General features: G+C 47.0%; 1 protein-coding gene across 1 annotated transcript in view; it reads left to right on the plus strand.

The window, feature by feature from the left end:
• The window catches only part of LOC126986919 (arylsulfatase B-like), a 157,076-nt gene that overhangs the window by 92,811 nt on the left and 42,137 nt on the right, over positions 1-22,128 (plus strand). The window contains exons 3-4 of the mRNA XM_050843433.1: positions 3,033-3,136; positions 4,852-4,961. Of these exons, the coding sequence (XP_050699390.1) occupies positions 3,033-3,136; positions 4,852-4,961 (214 nt within the window). The remainder of the gene's footprint in view (positions 1-3,032; positions 3,137-4,851; positions 4,962-22,128) is intronic.

Genomic DNA, 22,128 nt, shown 5'->3' on the forward strand with positions numbered 1-22,128 from the left:
GAGCTGTGTGAGTGGAGCCCCCCCACACGTGAGATGCATACTCCATACGAGGGCGGACAAGGCCCCTGTATATGGATAGCAACTGCGCGGGGGAGAAGAACTGGCGGAGACGATACAGAACGCCCAACCTCGAGGAAGCTGATTTAGCGAGAGAGGAGATGTGAAGTTTCCAGTTGAGATTTTGAGTTAAGGATAGACCGAGGATGTTAAGTGTTGAAGAATATATATATATATATATATATATATATATATATATATATATATATATATATATATATATATATATATATATATATATATATATATATATATATATATATATATATATATATATATATATATATATATATATATGTATATACATCTTCTTCTTCTTCATAGGACCTTAATCCCACTGTATTGCAGGGTCGGCCGCTCGAGTTATCTTTTGCCACCTGCTTCTATCCATTGTATCATCTCCTAGTATATTTATGTCACACTTTATCACATCTTTCCATCTTATTCTTTGTCTTCCGATACTCCTTCTTCCCCTAACCCCGCCACCATTGCCTTCGTCACAGGTTCATCATCATTTCTTCTTTTCACGTGTCCAAAGTATCTCAGTCGTGCTTCTCTCGCCTTCTCCTTTATATTACATATTTCACACATTCTTCTTATATCTTCACTTTGTCTCCTCCCCAACAGTGAGATGCCAGCTATCCACCTCACCATCCTCATCTCCCTTCTCTCCAAAATGCCTTCTTCATAGGCGGAGACGTAAAAAAAAAAAAAAAAAAAAAAATATATATATATACTATATATATCTAGAGATATAGATATATATATATATATATATATATCTATATCTATATATATATATATATAGATATATATATATATATATATATATATTATAGCGCGCACTACACTCTCCTACTACCCTTGCCAACCACCCTCTCCCACTACCCTCTTTCACTTTCCTCGCCCACTACCCTCGCCCACTACCCTCGTCCACTACCCTCGCCCACTACCCTCGTCCACTACCCTCGTCCACTACCCTCGCCCACTACCCTCGTCCACTACCCTCGTCCACTACCCTCGTCCACTACCCTCGTCCACTACCCTCGCCCACTACCCTCGTCCACTACCCTCGTCCACTACCCTCGCCCACTACCCTCGTCCACTACCCTCGCCCACTACCCTCGTCCACTACCCTCGCCCACTACCCTCGCCCACTACCCTCGCCCACTACCCTCGTCCACTACCCTCGCCCACTACCCTCGCCCACTACCCTCGCCCACTACCCTCGTCCACTACCCTCGCCCACTACCCTCGCCCACTACCCTCGTCCACTACCCTCGCCCACTACCCTCGCCCACTACCCTCGCCCACTACCCTCGTCCACTACCCTCGCCCACTACCCTCGTCCACTACCCTCGCCCACTACCCTCGTCCACTACCCTCGCCCACTACCCCGCCCACTACCCTCGTCCACTACCCTCGCCCACTACCCTCGCCCACTACCCTCGCCCACCACTCCCTGCACACCACCTCGCCCACTACCCTCGTCCACCACCCTCGCCCACTACCCTCGCCCACCACTCCCAGCCCACCACCCCTCGTCCACCACCCCTGTCCACCACCCTCGCCCACCACCCTCGCCCACCCCCTGTCCACCACCCCTCCCCCACTCCCCTTGCCCCCTACCCTCTCCCACTACCCTCGCCCACTACCCTCGCCCACTACCTTCGTCCACTACCCTCGCCCACTACCCTCGCCCACTACCCTCGTCCACTATCCTCGCCCACTACCCTAGCCCAGTACCCTCGCCCACTACCCTCGTCCACTACCCTCGCCCACTACCCTAGCCCAGTACCCTCGCCCACTACCCTCGCCCATTACCCTCGCCCACTACCCTCTCCCGCTACCCTCGCCCACCATCCTCGCCTACTACCCTCACCCACTACCCTCGCCCTTTACGCTCGCCCACTACCCTCGCCCACTACGCTAGCCCACCACCCTCGCCCTCTACCCTCGGCCACCACCCTCGCCTACTACCCAGCATGGCTTCAGAAACAAGCGCTCCTGCTTGACGAATCTATTATACTTCTTCCAAGGTATACAGTATATAATAATTAGAATGACCACATCCCCAGTGATGTTATATACTTGTACTTTCAGAAAGCCTTCGACATGGTACCGCACGAGCGACTCCTTAAGACACTGAACTCGGCGGGCACTGGGACCAATTTGATCGCGTGGATAACAGATTGGCACGCTGGCAGGAAACAACTAGTGCTATTCAGCGGACAGCCTTCCGATTGGCTTCCAGTCACTGGTGGAGTGTCTCAAGAGTCAATGCTGGGACCCATTCTCTTCATCATATATATCAACGACCTAGAATCAGGACTCAATTCCACAATATCGAAATTTGCTGATGACACCAAGGTGGGTGGAAAGGCCCTCACAAAGACCAACTGCGAAATCATCCGGAAAGACCTCGATCACATTCTCGAATGGTCGGAAAATTGGCAAATGTCCTTTAATGTTGACAAATTCAAAGTCATGCACATTGGGTCCAGAAATAGTAACCACACCTACATCATGAATGGGAAACCTCTGCAGGCGATGCAGGAGGAAAAGGATCTTGGGGTCACTATCAGCAATGACCTGAAACAAGCGAATCACTGTAAAAAAGCATATAACAGTCAGCCACCGCCTCCCCAAATTTGTTTCATAGTTATTTATATTCATGTTGTTAACTTACCCCACGTCCTCCCCTTCCCCCTTTTCCTGAGGTGTTCCCTTTCCTCTCGCTATCGTACAGTTATCATCCAGTACTGGATATCCAGTATCCAGTATGTCTCATTTTTCTTCTCTCCACGAAGCTAGGGAATACAGTTTTCTAGACCGCTGAGTGGTGGCAGATTTACAATTATTGATAGTTTCTTTAACCCACCCCTGTTCGCCTTAACATATATTATACTCCTAATGGTTTGTCGGACCCCCAATATTTAAGCACCACAATGTTATCCGAGGTCCTTTCATTTCAGAAAAGTGTGTTAGATTACGCAACGCCCACTGGACTTACTCTAAACAGAACTCTCCTGCCAGAGAAGCTCTCAGAATTAGGCTACAGGACCCATGGAATTGGCAAGTATGTACATTTATGCATTTGTTTTTATTTTTGTTTGTAAATATCCAATAAATAAGATTTTACAATTCATCTCTATATATTTGTTATGTCATTACTTCATCCACTTCTTTTTATATTTTCTGGGAATTTAACTATATATACATTTCTTTATTACCCATTACTTTTATACTTTTCGAACTAGCGTAAAACGTGCAAATGAATTCTGTGTCTATTTATACATACATTTATTCATGTATTAATAACTATATCCATGTATATACGCATGCATATGTTTATTTGTATGGATATTTTTGCAACGTTTATTCTAATTTCATGTACAACATTTTAGTTGAGTTTGAATTACTGCTTGCACATATTCCTGCTTTCAAGATTTCTAACAAAAAAGTATATTGTATCTACAGGAAAGTGAGATGATCCAGTTATTATTATTCTTTTTTAATTAACCGTTGCGAATTCGTGGTGCAGTTGGTATCACGCTTACCTTGTAATTCGCAGGCCTTGATTTCGTCAAGGACAGTGTATTCAGCACGCAGTCTACCCAGCCATTCATCCTTCTTTTGATGATTGGTCGATAAAAGGGTACCTTAGAGAGTCTGAGGAAGCGTGATTGTGGATGATGCATTGAACCTGTTTTCCTGGGAAGTCGTGTTTTCACCACAGGCTGAGGAGCAATCGGACAGAGATAAGCACCAAAATCACGTGCACCATGTTTCTCGAATATCATACACTGCCGTACACTCACATTCCTTACTTCAAATTTGAAGGCTAGGTTCGAATCCCGGCATGTGCAATCGGCGTGCAACCCACACAGCTGTTTATCTTTCCTTTCGGACTGGTCGATAAATGGGTACCTGGGGAAACCTGGGGAAGGTATACTATGGTAACCTAGATGTTTCACTGGCCCTGTACCGGGTTAAAGGCAGCGGTGGGAACGGTTCCGCTAATCCGCTAACCGCTAATTAGCGAAGCTAACTTTTTCGTCAGCTGTTTAGCGTTTTCGCTAACTTTGGAAACAGCTAGCGGACCAATTAGCTTCCGCTTAATAAAGTTCCTCCTCCGCTAACTAAAGTCCGTTAAAAATGCATGCAGGTTTGTTCTTGTTCGTTGTGGGGTCTGAGGTCACTCAGGTACCCACACTTAGTAATGAGGTGCTAAGCTCCTGGACCAGCGAGACACAGGTGGTGGTTGCTGCCCGGTTGGTTGTTCTATCTGTTTCTGGGAACAAGTGCACAGCGCTGATAAAGTTGCTGTATGTACATCTTGCTCCAAACCTGAGTGACGAGGCTGCCACACTGCCTGTCACCTGAACTGACCTTCCCATGCTGCTGGGTGACCGAGAAGGTATCTTTCGGAGACTGAGGGTGTCAGCGGGGACGCGGTGGATGACGAGGCGTTGGCGACACACAGCTCTCACTACACTTCCAGCACCACTAACTTACTGCACTCACTGTATGCCTGTATGGTGTCACAACATTTCACAAAAGTTCTTTGAAAAAATGAGTTCCTAGAAAAAAAATGGGAAAGGGCGGGGGAATGGGGAGCGAAGGAAAAGGAAAAGGTCAACAGGCTGACCTTGTGTGTGGTATGGGGAGCGCCATGTGACACGACTTGACCCCGTGTGTGTGTGTGTGTGTGTGTGTGTGTGTGTTTCGAAATTATTCTATGAAATGTATTTTTCGAAGAAAAAAATCTATCAACAAAATGCACATTTTCAGATGGCACTTAGGGTTTTGTGACTGGGACTACACACCACTTCGCAGAGGTTTCGATACATTTTATGGTTTCTACCAAGGAGCGGAGGACTACTATACACACACAATTGAAGGTATGAAATATTTTTTTTAGTAAAAGAAAAAAAAAAAATGCTTGCTCTGCACTGCTCCCATGAAAGGAAGTAGAGAAGAGTGGCCAAAAATATTGGTCTATCTCCGGTGAAGAGGTGTGTCCTGATGCTCCTGTCTTAAAAGAAGTAGACGAGGAGTTCCAGAGTTTATCACAAGAAGGGATGAAAAAAAATGATCTTAAATATTGCCAAGATAAGCTAAAGTAGACAGCAGTGTGCAGCGGGGCCACGTGAAGCGTGGTCCGTCAATCACAGCAGAAACAGATCGGCCAGAAACGAAATTAGAGATAAAAATACTGAGAGAGGAATATAATCCATAGGAGGGTAGTTTAGAAAGGAAAGATTTGTGTCAAACTATGTCAAAAGCTATTGAGATGTCTAGGGCATCAACAAAAGTTTCACCGAAACAATTAGGAGAGGATGACCAAGAGTCCTTTAGAAAGTAAAAAGACCACCAGCAGAACGCCCCTTAAAAATATCACCAGTAGGACGTCCCTTGTGAAACACGTAATGGGGATCAGAAAGAATGGCAGAAACAAAAAAATGCGAAAGAATTATCCTGTTTAAAGGATTTTTTCTAAAGCTTTATGTACATAAATTCACATAGATTTATATAGATATTCAGACCACACAGAACCTATGGCCCGAACTAAGTGGTCTGCCCTTAAACCTAAGTGAAATTATTTAAATTCAATGCTACCAAGACTTTGCAGTTCTACATTAGCAAATATTTATATGAAGAAAGTGTCGTTTGAGCTTCTTTTTAAATGCCTCAATCATGTTGGACTAGTGAAGTTGGGAGTTTATTCCATCCTCGCGTTACAACGTTAGTGAAAAAAAACTTCATACAATCTGATTTTTTTTTTTTAACTCCAGTTTTGTGCCATCATTTCTCGTTCGGATCGTGTCATCGATCAAAAACAATTTGGATTTGTCCACATTTGTAAAACCATTGATTATCATGAAGCAATCGATCAGTTTTCCTCTAAGACGGCGTTCCTCAAGAGAGAACAGCTTATATATGAGAGCCTTCCATTGTGATGATTCTTGGGCAATGAGGATAATCATCTTTGTTGCCCTACGTTGAAAACCTTCTAATTTTGCAGTGTACTTCAGGGAGACTATAATTCTACCGCAGTTTCCAAGTGGTGTCTGACTTAACTATTGCACAGTGGGTGTAAAGGCCGATTCACACTACACCAGCACGTTTACGGGGCGTGACCGTACCTGGGGCCGAATTCACAAAGGCTTAGTTCGTAGTTTTGGGCCCTTAGTACGTAGCTTTGAGAACACTGAGATACACAAAGATCGCGCGGCAATAACTACCAACTAATATATGACGTCACGGGTTAGCGCGCGGATTTACAAAGCCTTACCGCGCTTTGTGTGACGCTAAATATGTTGTTAAATGACTACTGCCTCGGGGGTGTAGTAAACGCTGACAATATCATATTTACGTATAAATGCTTATAAATCGCGTTTTTCAACTTGAAATATAACTTTGCGAGTAGAGGAAGCCCATTTCTTTATAAAATGATGAGATATACACCCTTTGAGAGGTATATGATAAGTGTGGGCGGTATGGCAACACCGACGCCCGCGGCCGGGGGATTGTCAGATCTCCCTTCTCTTTCATCTTCCTACCTCCTCATCCATTCATCCATCCATCTCTAGATTTGTCCCTCCGTGGAGGGACCATGGACCTTTGTCGGGTGACAGCCCATGAGTTGGGCTGCAGATATGGCAAGACAGTCTTAATTTTTCCTCGTTCCTTCCTTGTCCTTCGTTCCTGTCTGCCTCAATATCTGTCCCATACTTCTCTTTGCTTTCTTCCTGCCTCAATATCTGTCCCATACTTCTCTTTGCTTTCTTCCTGCCTCAATATCTGTCCCATACTTCTCTTTGCTTTCTTCCTGCCTCAATCTCCTCCGTATCTTCTTTTTCTTCATCTTAAGCATGTTCGTAGGTAACAAGATATCGAATAGCAGAGTTACCTTGACGTAAATGTGCAGCAAACAAAGAAATAATTAAATTCGTAGATTACGATTTAGTACAGTTTGCCTTAAAAGGAAGCAAAATGGGAAAAGAGAATGGAAGCTTTGAACCAGCAGCTGGAGGGAGCTCCCTAGGATTGGCTGACGGTTCTGTAAACGTGCTTGCGATTCGCTGCAAGGCCAATGACGTCATCAACCAATCAGCGGCCTCGCTGACATAGCGCGCCTCTAACTACCATCTAAGGTTTGCTTCGTCAATTTGACGCTAACGTTGGTCGCTAAATCAACAGTGCGTAGTTATGTTAGTTCCTAGTTAGTGAGTCTGTGTGAATTCCGCCCCTGAACGGGACCGTAACTGACCGGCAATATCATTTGTATTCACACTACATCAGCACGTAAACGGCCCGGACCTGCACGGGACCGTCATGGGCAGGCAACACTGTTACTAATACAATTTCAATATAAGTCTAGTACTGAAAAGAATCTCTCTCTTTATATATATATATATATATATATATATATATATATATATATATATATAGATAGATAGATAGATAGATAGATAGATAGATAGATAGATAGATAGATAGATAGATAGATAGATAGATAGATAGATAGATATTGAGGGTATATATGGGCAGGAGATTTTCTCTTAAACATGTCTGGTTAAACGTGATAGTCAGTTCAATGTTGACTATTTTCTTAAGAAAATTCTCTTTCTCTCGGATAATAGTCCTATTCTCTTTTGTCAATTTGGTGATGACTTCACCGTAAGTGGTCATCTTTGTTGCCAGATCGCGATTTCGGGTTTCTTAACCCTTCTTCAGTGGCTTGAAGTGTTCGGTGGAGGAGTTGTTTTCTGCTCGCTGGTGGAGAGAGAATGGCCCGGGTGCCCGGTATTTAAGGCGTATCGTCTCCCTCCCCGTGTTGCGCACTGGCTGCTGATTGGTTGGGTTGGTGCGCAGCACTCCTGCGCATACTCGGGAGAGCCTGTAGATCTAGGGCCTGCTTGTTTAAGTTGGGCTCCATTTCTTTTATGTTGAGGGCTTCTAGAATCGGGAGACGTCGTTCGTCGGGGCATCTTGCGATTATGTCTGTGTTTTCTTCTAAAATTTTCCTTGTTAGCACTGTATTGTGTTTCTGTAGTAGGTGTTGGCGCGGGGCTCCGGATGTCAGGTGGTAGCTCACTCGCCTGCTCAACTTCATCGTTGTCATGCCGATGTAGGTTGAGGGGAGGGCTTCGCAGATCCCTCGTTTACAAATAAACCTATAAACGACATGCGACTCCTGTGTAGGCGGCTTTTCTTCTTGGGGGCTGTTTCTCATAATTAGGTGGCTTGTTTTCTTGCTCTTGTAGTATATGACGATGTTGAGTTTCTTCTCGGGGTTTGTTGATGTGACGTTTCTTCTTATGATTTGTTTCATTATTCTTTCATCTTCTTTATACGCAGTAGAGAAGTGTGATTTGTAGTAAATATTGATGTTATTTTTCTCCTCGGTTGTGTTGTTGGTTGCAGCGTGCCATTGATCCATTATTTTCCTGGTTTGCCAAGCAAACCCGCGCCAACACCTACTACAGAAACACAATACAGTGCTAACAAGGAAAATTTTAGAAGAAAACACAGACATAATCGCAAGATGCCCCGACGAACGACGCCTCCCGATTCTAGAAGCCCTCAACATAAAAGAAATGGAGCCCAACTTAAACAATGTGTTATTTGTACCATATGCGGTAGTCAAACATACCTGAATGCAACACCTGCTCAAGAACTCATGTCTGACGATGAAGAAATTTCTCTCATGTAAAAGTAAAGGAGTGGATTGGGCCAACAGGGGATGCAATTCTTACCTCATGGGTGGTTTGGAAATAGTTAACATTGTATAGCTAACATTAATCATCTAAGCATTCATATAGCAAAACCTTGTATATTATTAAATTTTGTTGTAAGAAGTTTTACAATTTCAGTTTTTTTGTGTTGCCTGTTGCGTCGGTTGGCTTTCTGGAAGGGCCTTATGTGGACGGCCCCAGCCCGTTGGTGACGCTGGCTAATTTTATTTATAGTGGCTCTGCCGTGATGTATGACTTGCGTGGCCTATGCTGCCCCCCGGTGATCCTCTTAACCGACGTCGCTGAGGTTGAGGTTGATTGAAGATCCTGACAGCATGTGGGTGATCTTCCGCCATTCAATACTGACTTGAAAAATCAGCGTGTTTCGCTGGGGACTCGAACCTAGTCCGCGCTAGGTCCTCGGGCTCACCACGCCCGCACGCTTACCACTCAGCCACTGCCTCTCCGATGCTATGCCAGTGATGAATTAGTCTTTTTATGAGAGAATGTCTTCCTATTTGTGCCTTGTTTACACAACAATAATGGGATTTACGGCAAAGGTGCATAGACACAATCTTATGCAGAAATTTGCGTTGTCTTTTATCCCTATAGTTGTTTTGTACGACGCACAGTTTCTGAGAACTAAATGAAAATGTAATAAGATGTACTGCTTATGGGGGGGGGGGGGTCTTCCTAATAAGGGGGTGCTCAGATTTTTTGGTGGGGAATGGTAGGGAGGATATGGGGGAGTGAAGGGGAAGGGGAGGAGGGTAGGAAGGGGATAAATTCTCCGGCGTTTGAGCGAAAACGAAAGATTACTAATATAGGATAGGCATGACGGGAACAGTGAAACATTATTCAAACTATACGATATATTAAGACAAAACACACCGTGGGAAAGCTCTGTACACTGGCGTTTCAGGCCTCAGCGAAGAACCTAAGTGGAAATTTCAACGAGGAGATAATAATAATAATAATAATAATAATAAGAGAGAGAGAGAGAGAGAGAGAGAGAGAGAGAGAGAGAGAGAGAGAGAGAGAGAGAGAGAGAGAGAGAATGATAAAATAAAGAAGTCACAATGAAGTTAAAAAACAGATATAGTATGTGCTATGGTTTATGTTACGCATCAAAGAAAAAATTGTACGGGACATGAGATTGAGCGGCGATCATGATAGTGCTTGCTTGCACTGTTGTACACTGCCATGTACAGTCATGGCGCGCCGCCTTGGGTTGAGGGACGAACAGATTTACTCTAAGTTATTCATTTAGTTTTTAATTTTGAACAATAACTGAAAAGTCAGTACGATTGAATCACTGATTCTGATGACTGATACCGATTGACTGATTGAGTCCGATTCACTGTAAAAAAAAAAAAAATCTGTGAGCAGGCCGTGCTGCAAATGTATTCGATAGTTTTCTAAGTACCGCAAAAAGTACCGCAGGATTTTTTAGTGCGGTCCGCAGTAGTGTGGTATTTTCAGAAAGTTTGCGGTAGTGCGGTGACGCGGTACTACCGCACTACCGCACTAAGTACCGCACTTGGCCACCTCTGACTGTTTTACTCTATTAGCCTCAGTATCTTCCTCCAAAATACACATCTGTACAACATTTTGGCCGCCTGATACCAGCTCTTCCAAATTAGAGCTTTCATCAAGAATATCGGCTTTCTGGATGGGGGCTCTTTGATGATAACCTTTAAGCAAGTTTGTTTTATAATGCTGGCTTACCTCCATCGTCAATAATGTAGTTAACCTTGATACATCGCTCTATTACATTGAAGGGCCAGACCAGGCCATAAATAGTTTGCTGTTGATGTAAGGTAGCAATACCAAGATCTCATCTCCTGGCTGGAAGGTGCAGTCTTGGGATTTCAGGCCAAAATAGGTTTTATACCTGGCAGCACTGATATCGGCGTTTTGGGAAGCAAGTTGGGCACAGTAAGCCAACTTATCCTTCAGTTCAATCACATACTGGCAGGATGACCGGTTGTCGTCAGAGAGGTGTAGCTGTCACCGCATTACTCACTCCAGCTCGACTCACCGTAGCTGTTGTCACTGCACTACTCACTCCAGCTCGACTCACCGTAGCTGTTGTCACCGCATTACTCACTCCAGCTCGACTCACCGTAGCTGTTGTCACTGCACTACTCACTCCAGCTCGACTCACCGTAGCTGTTGTCACCGCACTACTCACTCCAGCTCGACTCACCGTAGCTGTTGTCACCGCACTACTCACTCCAGCTCCAGCTCGACTTACTGTAGCTGTTGTCACTGCACTACTCACCTCAGCTCGACTCACCGTAGCTAAACACTACCACCAACAATTGGTGACCCCGGAGTGTTGCTATGGTTCAAGGTGGCTTATAGCCGGTGCCGTTTTAAGGGCACTCTCTCCTAGAGTGGAGGACCTGGGCAGGGTAACTTGTCCATTCGTCCGCCCTCTCCTGGGGCAAAAATCCTCACCTCCATTCGGGGTTCGTGGGGCTGAGCACTCAGGTCGGGAGAAACATTACGCCATAGGCGTAGTTGCCACCTTCAGGGTTTTCCCCCGCCCTCCCCTAGGCGCCTTCTGCGCCTTCCCCAGGCACCCTCTGTGCCTCCTCCAGGCACCCTCTGTGCGCCTCTTCCAGGCACCCTCTGTGCGCCTCTTCCAGGCACCCTCTGTGCGCCTCTTCCAGGCACCCTCTGTGCGCCTCTTCCAGGCTCCCTCTGTGCGCCTCTTCTAGGCTCCCTCTGTGCGCCTCCTCCAGGCATCTTCAGCGCCCTTCAGGCATCTTTTGTGCCCCATGGTGCTTCTCCCAGCTCACCCACCCACCCACCCCTTCCCCTTCCTGCCTTTCCGCTGGTCCGGCGACTGAGACACGCACACCGTGTGACACACTACACAGACTCAGTGAACACTCAAACACAGTGCGACATATTACTGAGACACAGTGCCACACACTCAAGCGTACACGCCACACACAGACTCAAGCGTACACGCCACACACAGACTAAGTGTATACGGCACCACACACCGCAGACTCAGTGTGACACCCCACTGGGATTACTAGCTGCCCCCTGGATTAACCACCGCCTCCTGGATCTACCACCGCCGTCTGGGATTATCCTACACTTGTGGATCCTTGTGTATAGTGCAGTGTGTCCAGCAACAGTTCAGTGCAGCACGTCCCCAGCAACAGTTAGTGTCACAGTGTTCCCACTAAGCGTACAGTGTTGTGTTACAGTGCCTTTTTGAACACTGGTACACTCCCCGAGCCACAGAGGCCCCTGGCACGTGCCAGCGCCTACAGTACACGCAGTTCGTTTTACTCTCACGGACTGCCGCGGCTCCTGGCACATGCTAGCGTCCCTAACTTTTCAACTCGCTGTGGCCCCCGGCTCGCTGGCATCTAGCGCCTTCCCACGCAGTCGTTCGACGCACTCACGACTGCCGCGGCTCCTGGCATATGCTTGCGCCCCTCAATTCTCAACCGGCTGTGGTCCCTGGCACGCTGGCATCTAGCGCCTTACCACGCAGTCATTCGACGCCCTCACGGACTGCCGAGGCCCCCGACACGCTGGCAGCTGGCGCCATTAATACACGCAGTCGTTCTACTCTCACCGACTGCCGAGGCCCCTGACACGCTGTCAGCTAGCGCCTTCACACGCAGTTCCCTCGACGCACTCTATGACTGCCGTGGCCCCCGGCGCGTTTACGCCAGTGCCTATTGCCCATCTCCACGCCGCTCGACTTCACCATACCTGACGACGACATGCAACTCTTCCTCTACTACGGCGGTGTCCTTCAGAGCACCACTCTTCTGCTCAGGACCCGTCTACGTGGTTCGCGATTCGGGAGTGCGGATTCAAGCCTTCCAGGATCTATTAAACAGCCAACCACTCAACTCAACGCAACCCTACTCAGCGCAACTTACCGCGCACCTCAACGCAACTACTCAGCGCAACTTACCGCGCATCTCGACACAACTCTACACAACGCTACTCATCGCAACGCATCACCGTCTGCCACAGCGCCCCAGCACCAGGGAAGATTTCGTTCCTCCTTCCTCGTCACTGGGGGGGAGTAATCTGTAGCTGTCACCGCATTACTCACTCCAGCTCGACTCACCGTAGCTGTTGTCACTGCATTACTCACTCCAGCTCGACTCACCGTAGCTGTTGTCACTGCATTACTCACTCCAGCTCGACTCACCGTAGCTGTTGTCACTGCATTACTCACTCCAGCTCGACTCACCGTAGCTGTTGTCACTGCACTACTCACTCCAGCTCGACTCACCGTAGCTGTTGTCACCGCATTACTCACTCCAGCTCGACTCACCGTAGCTGTTGTCACTGCACTACTCACTCCAGCTCGACTCACCGTAGCTGTTGTCACCGCACTACTCACTCCAGCTCGACTCACCGTAGCTGTTGTCACCGCACTACTCACTCCAGCTCCAGCTCGACTTACTGTAGCTGTTGTCACTGCACTACTCACCTCAGCTCGACTCACCGTAGCTAAACACTACCACCAACAGAGGTTCTTGCCCTTCCAAAGGTTCCTCAACACAGATGGAGGCCTCTTACTGCCTGAGAGTATAGTAACTCGAAGGGCGAGAACCCTGGCCTGTCACTGGGGAGCTCGCGGAGGGAAAACAAAGGGGGAACCAAGTAACAGTGCCACTACCGAGGCTTATCAGCACGCAACTTACGGAGTGAGCTCATCAAAGGCGCGTGAAGCCTCCCGATTCTACCATTGCCTGCATGGTGAAAAGGTATAGTAATCAGAGGCTTTACTCCAATCAACCTATGCAACTCACTCATCAGGTATGAGGTTAACCCAATAGCAGCGACGGGCCAAATTTGTGGCTTCGCCGTGTAGCAGCAACGGGCCAAATTTGTGCCATGATTTAACCCCCCCAAAAATAGATGATACATAAACTGATCACAAATGCTTCGATATATATTATGAAATGGTTTGTGTGAGTGATGATTTTTTCTCATTTTTCTCGCTTAGAGGGACCATTAAGAAACATGATCCCCGCTGCTACCGCACGGTCGGAAATGACTTCCCTTGGAATGCCTACTCCAGAAAATATAACCAGTAAGGCTTCTGCTATTTAAACTGAGTCTATGTTCCTTTACGACAATGCTACCGGAAAACCAATGGCCATACCAATGAGAGTGAGAATACACTTGTGGCCTTCGGAGGACGGCGGTGATGTAGCCCATACGATGTCGATGACTACTCTTGAGAAAGGCTCACTATGGAAGGGCATATACTGACTGTAGTTATGGGAGACTGGTCTTGTCTTCCCTTTAGTCGATATCCATTGGCAACTATCACATGACCTGCAGAAATTCCGGATGTCCGTGCCTATTCCTAACCAGTAGAAATGGTCTATAACCTTCTCGGTGTTCCTATAAGAGAAATGGGCAGGCATTGGAATCTAATGAGTGAAGGTGAGGACGACGTTCCTGCAATGGGATGGAATGACGAGGAAGCGCTTTCCAATCCTGTCTGTAAATTCGGAGTCACAGCAGGTTTTGTAGAGTAACCCGTCAATGAACTCACAGATGAGTTTAGAGTCGTTCCATGAGAGAACCTTCAGCTTAGAGATTGCTTCTCACCGAGCGATTTCTAAGGAGGGCAAGAGGATTGTAAATTATAATTTTTTTTTACAACAAAGGGGACGGCTCAAGGGCAACAAAAAGAGTGTAAAAAAAGCCTGCTTCTCACCGCTCCCACAACAGACAAAAGTAAAGAGTGGCCAAAAGAGAGGTCAATTTTGAGTGGAGAGGTGTCTTGATACACTTCTTGAAAGAGGTCAAGCCATAGGTAAGAGGAAATGCAGACGAAGGAAGGCTGTTCCAGCGTAAGGGATGAAAGAGTGAAGATGCTGGTTGGACAGAATAGGGATGAGCTAGAGTGGACAGTCTAGTGCAGCGGGGCAGCAGGAAGGGGGAAGGCATGCAGTTAACAAGTTCAGCGTGAAAATATCGGTAGAAGATAGAAAGAGAGGCAACATGGCGGCTGAGTTTAAGAGGTAGAAGACTATCAGTAGGAGGAGGAGAGCTGGTGAGACGAAGAGCCCTAGTCTCCACTCAGTTCAGGAGAGCTGTGTGAGTGGAGCCCCCCCACACATGCATACTCCATACGAGGGCGGACAAGGTCCCTATATATATGGATAGCAAATGTGCGGGGGAGAAGAACTGGCGGAGACTTGTAACGGGGTACCGGGGGGCGTTTAAAGGGCGTTGATTAAGACTTCAGCTTCCTTAAGGCGAATATATTCGTAGCCTATCTGTACAAGGAGCGTCGGAGCGAGAGCGACTGCCGTTGTGTGTCAGTCGGATTCTCGTGGAGTGACGAGTTACAGGTTGGAAAATAATTGTTACAATTGGTTACGTACGTCAAGATGACTTTCAAGCTTGATGAAATGCTTTGTATACAAACTGAGACGGTGAACACTGGCGGACGACATTCCCATAAGGTGGCGTGATCTATCTGTCGTGGGTTTTTTCCATTGACAATTGTATGCCTAATTCGTGGTGATACTAAATAGTAATAATAATAATACATTGATATCCTTCTATAACAGACTATACAGAACGCCCAACCACAAGGAAGCTGATTTAGGCCCCGTTCACACTGTGCCGACTCTGGGCCACGACAACCCAGCGACTTCTGTATTTGACAAGTCGGCTCCCACGCTCCAATAATTTTTTGGCGTCTTGGTGTTGGCTACCATGATTGCCGACTGTCTGGGTCATTCGGCCAACTAGTTGGCATAATGTCTGCCACATGCTGCCATCTAGCCTCAAGACGAGTCTCAACGGTCAATTTTTGAAATGGCGCCATGTCTACGACAACTTCGAATCTGCCGACCGATTGGCCGGTCTTGACGATAGTCTTCCAGATTGTCTCTCAACTGGTTAGCCGACTAGCTGGCCGACAGTTGCCAAGGAGTTGGCCGACGGTCTTCCTGACAGTCTTCGCGACTGTCTTGGCGACTGTCTTGGTGGCAGCCTTGCCGTTCCTTAAAATACGGAATCGCTCTGTATTCGAGAATGAAATGTATCGTTCCGTTTTGAACCAATACGGAACGGCATTTGTTCCGTACGGTATTTTGTTATCTGAATGGTCAAGCAGATAAAATTCAGGATCTTAAAATTGTAGTGAGCGCATTTTTCGGTTAATCATAAAACCAGCCCGTAAAATTTGTCAAATGTTCGTCCTAAAATACGTGTAAAATACGCGACGTAACGTCGAACGGCTTGAGCAGCGAGCGTGTGCAGGTTGTTCCCGCCCAGGTTGTAGTTGCCCTCACACAAGCCCCCATACAAGAATCTACTCCAGGTAGATTCAAACAACTACCAAATGGGAAAAGAAAAAGAACATAAGCCAATCAGCTAAAATAGGGGGGGACTGGCGAGGAGACTCAGGAGGAGTGACTTATGCAGGAAGTCTGTTCAATAAATCTGCCCCCACATTGTCCTTCCCTGCCATATGGACGACCGGTACCTGTAGGCCTGGAGACCTAAGGCCCATTTCAACACCCAGACGATGTCGTGCTGAATCGTTGAAGTACAGCCAGGCGTGGCGGAGAATACATCCTGGTAGTCCATAAGCTGGTAGTCCTCGATGTCGGCTCGTTGTTCCCAAGGTAATGAAGAGTTGATCTCAGGCATACCCAAGGATGGAGAATCTTACCTCTCATCGGTAGTGATGGGAAGTTCGGTGGAGTTGGCGTCAGGGGATTGCTCCTCCACTACGGGAACGGTGCTGATAAAAGGTTCTCCCGTATATGGTTAAGATAGGGGTCCGACGAGGTCGTTGGTGACTCGGGAAATAGGTTCTGTAATGAGAGGTAAAGGTTGGAGGGGGATAGGACGTACCCGACCTTTCGCCGACATCCGTTGCCACTTAGCACAGGAACAACAATAAGCACGGATGTCTGCTCCTATTCCTGGACAAAAGAAATGTTTAAATATCTTCATCTCCGTCTTACGACGAGAGAAATATCCGGCCAAGGGACTCTCATAGGCCACAGAGAGGGTGATCTGACGGCAATCACTCGGCACAACTAGACAAGGTTGGCCTACCTTGTTGGAACGCTGGGAGGTGAGGCACTTCCTGTAGAGAAGCCAGTAGAGATACAGATACTGGAAGGATGACCCGTTTCTGACTTTGTCGACTTGCCCAGAAGATACTTTCTGACGTATCACTGCTAAGAAGGCTCACGAGGCTTGAAGCTGGGCGAACTCTTGAGGGGTAACTGAGAGAGGTTTAAGTTTTGGAAGGACAAGTGGATGAAGCCTCTTCAACCTGCCTACACGGGTGGTAACGGCGTGTACAATCGTGGGACACAAGTGATGACACACTGTCCACTGAGTTTCGTTCACCGGCCCCGACTTTAAAATCTATACACCGCATGGAAGGAGGCTAATGTTCAGATATGTCACTACATATACACTCTACATAATTTATTAGATATGAATTTGTCAGTTGTGCACACTGATAACAACTTTTAAATTCGCGGACAAAAATGTCTATTTACATTTCGTTCAAATTTAGTCAGGGACAGCTAAAGTTGTTTACAACGTTATTATGCATTTGAATAAATGTATTTATTCCTGCAACGTCCTCGCTAAGAAAATACGAAGAAAACATTGATAACGTGCACAAAAATTCTGATATGGTTTAAAAATATATAATAAAACCACCGTTTAACTCTCGCTTGACAATGTTATGCAATGACGTCATCTACCATGCCAGCCGGCGCATTTAAGAAAATAGTAGCCTATTATGAAATGAAATGAGTTACAAAGCTATTATTTTGCATTTGAGAATACTAAGCGATTCGTTTGCATTTATGAAACTAGGCTATTACTTTGCATTTACAAATACTAAGTCATTTTTATGCATTTAAGAAAACTAGGCTATTGTTTTGCAGTGACTTATTTTCTCTCTCTCTCTCTCTCTCTCTCTCTCTCTCTCTCTCTCTCTCTCTCTCTCTCTCTCTCTCTCTCCAGAATGCACACTGGCGACGAAAACCAAGCAAGTATTTAGCTAATGGAATGCAGAAAATCTTATTACAGATCGTGCACTAGTGGAAACAAGAGCATTCATAACAGATTTTTTCAAAGAAACATCATCGTCGTGCAGCTGATGCTCACAATTTCGTAAGAATAATCCTTAAATAATATCTCTCTCACACCCACACACACTCTTTGATCCTTGCACATACTCACACAGACACACATACGTCTTATATAACTCGAATGCAGCTCAGCTGGATAGTTGCCGTCTTTCGCTAGCGGCGTCCGAAACATTTTGAAAACTGTGTCAACACTTGTGTCCCACGACTGTACCTGGTCGGCGGCAGAGGGCGTCGGGACACTAGGAGTAGAAGTCCCTCGCTACAACTTTGAAGAGGAGGATGCACTGGTAGAATCAGATGGTGCTTGAAAATAGGCAGGGTCATGGGGATACCTTACCCCAGGGGCGTTTCCTATGAGGGCCCCAACAAACTTGATAGGAGCTCGTACCACCTCAGTCCAACTGGTGAAGTAGGGACAGCGTAAGTATCATTTCACCACGGGAAACTTGTCTACTCGTCCTAAGTAGTCTGCTAGTGAGGCCTTCGGACAACTCTCAACATTTACATCTGGTAGTAAGTCTTCAGACACGATCACACAGGAGCAGCCGATATCCCAGATGATGTTGGAGATCCAAGATCCGTTAACAGTGCCTGAAACGGAAAACTTTTGGACACTTTTGTCACCAAGGGAAAAGCCCACCTGATAGGATGGTTTAGCAGGTTTGACATCTTTGAAGGCGCAGGGTTTCTTCGGGCAGCGCGGACGAAGATAGCCTTTCTCCCCGCATTGATGACACTTCACTGTTGCTAAGTATGTAGGACTGGGCAGAGGTCTTGGCGGAGTATCCTTGAGAGGACTCAGAAGATTTCATTGGCGAACCAGCTTTAGAGGGTTCTCGGGAACTAGGAGAGGAAGCTTTCGAGTAGGCATGGCGGGCATACGACCAGTCGTCGGCAAGTCTCACCGCGTCGGAAAGATCTTTCGGCCGGCGCTTTTTGATAAAGATCCTCAAATCTGGGGTAAGATTAGTCAAGAACTGGTACAGCAGCATAAACTCCCAGGGCACTTTATAAGTGCTGGGGACGTCAGAGGCCTCCAACCACGCCCGGAACAACCGGGTCATGTGGATAGAGAACTGCTGGCAGTTTTCCCCAACTCTAATCCTGGCGTGACGGAAGTTGTCTGCAGTCTTACTAAACCCAGTGAGGAGAGCTTTCTTCAAGAAAGCGTAATCTTCAGTTATGTCAGCTGACAAAGAAGTATACAATTCAGTGGCCTTACCACTGAGGAGACAACTCAACCTCGCAGCGTAGCTGTCCTTGTCGATCCGCAGTAGTTCCGCCACCCTTTCAAAGCGAACGAGTTATTTGTTAATGTCTTCCCCCTCTTGATAAGTGGGCAACTTTGGTCCTCACGGGAGAGTTCGATTTCCTTCTCCGCTTGTAGCTTGTCTAGTTGGAAATCTCTCGGCAGCCCGCTCTTCTCTCTCCCTCTCGGCAGCCCGCTCATCTTTCTCGGCTAGGAGGCTCTTTTCTTCTCTCTCGGCCAGGAGATGCTTTCTTCTCTCTCTGCTAGGAGACGCTTTTCTTCTCTCTCGGCTAGGAGACGCTTTTCTTCTCTCTCTTTTTTTTTCTTTTTTTTTACAACAAAGGAGGCAGCTCAAGGGCACACAAAAAAAGAAAACAATATTAAAAAAAAAAGCCCGCTACTCGCTGCTCCTAAAAAAGAAACAAAAGAGGTGGCCGAAAGCAAGATCAAATACGGGAGGAGAGATGTCCTGATACCCTTCTCTAGAAAGAGTTCAAGTCGTAGGCAGGAGGAAATACAGATGAAGGAAGATTGTTCCAGAGTTTACCAGCGTGAGGGATGAAAGAGTGAAGATGCTGGTTAACTCTTGCATAAGGGGTTTGGACAGTATAGGGATGAGCATGAGTAGAAAGTCGAGTGCAGAGGGGCCGCGGGAGGGGGGGAGGCATGCAGTTAGCAAGTTCAGAAGAGCAGTCAGCGTGGAAATATCGATAGAAGATAGAAAGAGAGGCAACATTGCGGCGGAATTTAAGAGGTAGAAGACTATCAGTATGAGAAGGAGAGCTGATGAGACGAAGAGCCTTAGCCTCCACTCTGTCCAGAAGTGCTGTGTGAGTGGAGCCCCCCCACACATGAGATGCATACTCCATACGAGGGCGGACAAGGCCCCTGTATATGGACAGCAACTGTGCAGAGGAGAAGAACTGGCGGAGACGGTACAGAACGCCCAGCCTCGAGGAAGCTGATTTAGTAAGAGATGAGATATGATGTTTCCAGTTGAGATTTTGAGTTAAGGATAGACCGAGGATGTTTAGTGTTGAGGAAGGTGATAGCTGGGCGTTGTCAAAGAATAGGGGATAGTTGTTTGGAAGATTGTGTCGAGTGGATAGATGGAGAAACTGTGTTTTTGAGGCGTTGAAGGACACTAGGTTCTTCTTGCCCTAATCGGAAATAATAGTAAGGTCTGCTGGGAGATGCCTTTCTTCTCTCTCGGCAGCGCGCTCGTCCCTCTCGATTGCTTGTTGTTGGACAATGAAGCGGCCGAGTTCTTGACCCTCAAGACCAAAGGCTTCAGCCTGAGCCTTAAACACATAAAAACTGGACATGATTAGAATGGACCACAAAGCAAAAATAAACCCAACAAATACAAAGAGACCAATAAGCACATCAAAGAACAAAACCCAGAAAATCCAACACTGAACCAAACAGGAAGAACCCCCAAACACAAGAGAATAGGGGACAACTAACAAGGATTATTCAAAATAACCCTTCACTACGAAGAGACGTAGTAGGACACCCAATACTCAACGAGTGATTGGGGTAAACAATGCCTCAGCACAGGGGCTGAAAAAGTGCTAGGGCAGCACCAACAAATCCTACAGTGAGCGTACAACAGCCACAAAAAAGAACGGGGAAGGATTGAACACTCACTTCCGGGCCGCAGACAGCAAGTGGCGCGCAAAGGCGACTTAACAAGCCAAACCTTCCGATTAGCAGTTGACCCAATCCTGGCGAGGTCGCCACATGACGAGGTTCCAGAGTTGGGCGCTGTAATCGGAAGGTATAACAAAACAAGATAAATGGTTAGACACCAGTTTACTTCGTAGAGAGTAAACAACCCTAAACAGCCTCACACAAACACTGGAGTCTCCAACATGAAGGCTTCAGCACGCCGGACTAAGCGATGATCCTTTGCACGGCTTTTTCCTTTCTTGCGTTCCGTCCTCAGAGTGGCAGTGACGAGGCAGCACAGCTTCTTCTTTGAAGTGGTGGTGACGTGGTGGACGAGAGAGGCGCAAGAGGAGAAGGGGCGTCAGGGACATGGCAATAACAGGAGTAAGGGCGTGGAGAGGAGAGAGGTAAGGGCACCCAGAACATGCCCACGGTTCCGAGGAAACCCGAGTGAGAGCAGAGCTGGAGCTGGAGCAGAACCAAATGTTCAGGGCGAGGCTCAGCTGCTGTCTGACGAGGAAGGTGCTGGCCACCCACCAAGTCGCCCCCACCAGCGCGTTAGGAAGCCTCTGTGGTTTGTTCGTCCGAGGAAGCGAACGGGCGCAAAAAAAAAAAAAAAAATGAAAAAAAGCCCGCTACTTACTGCTTCTGAATGCAGTACAGAGGAGTGGCCAAAAAGAGGGATCAATATCGGGAGGAGAGGTGTCCTGATACCCTCCTCTTGAAAGAGTTCAAGTCGTAGGAAGGAGGAAATACAGATGAAGGAAGATTGTTCCAGAGTTTACCAGCGTGAGGGATGAAAGAGTGAAGATGCTGGTGAATTCTTGCATAAGGGGTTTGGACAGTATAGGGATGAGCTTGATAAGAAAGTCGTGTGAGGCGAGGCCGCGGGAGGGGGGGAGGCATGTAATTAGCAAGTTCAGAAGAGCAGTCAGCGTCAAAATATCGATAGAAGATAGAGAGGCAACATCGCGACGGAATTTAAGAGGTAGAAGACTATCAGTAAGAGGAGGAGAGCTGATGAGACGGAGGGCCTTAGACCCACTCTGTCCAGAAGAGCTGTGTGAGTGGGGCCCCCCCCACACGTGAGATGCATACTCCATACGAGGGTGGACAAGGCCCCTGTATATGGATAGCAACTGTGCGGGGGAGAGGAACTGGCGGAGACGATACAGAACGCCCAACCTCGAGGAAGCTGGTTTAGTGAGAGAGGAGATGTGAAGTTTTCAGTTAAGATTTTGAGTTAAGGATAGACCGAGGA

This window comes from Eriocheir sinensis, chromosome 6 (assembly GCF_024679095.1).
Source record: "Eriocheir sinensis breed Jianghai 21 chromosome 6, ASM2467909v1, whole genome shotgun sequence".
Taxonomy (NCBI): Eukaryota; Metazoa; Arthropoda; class Malacostraca; order Decapoda; family Varunidae; genus Eriocheir; species Eriocheir sinensis.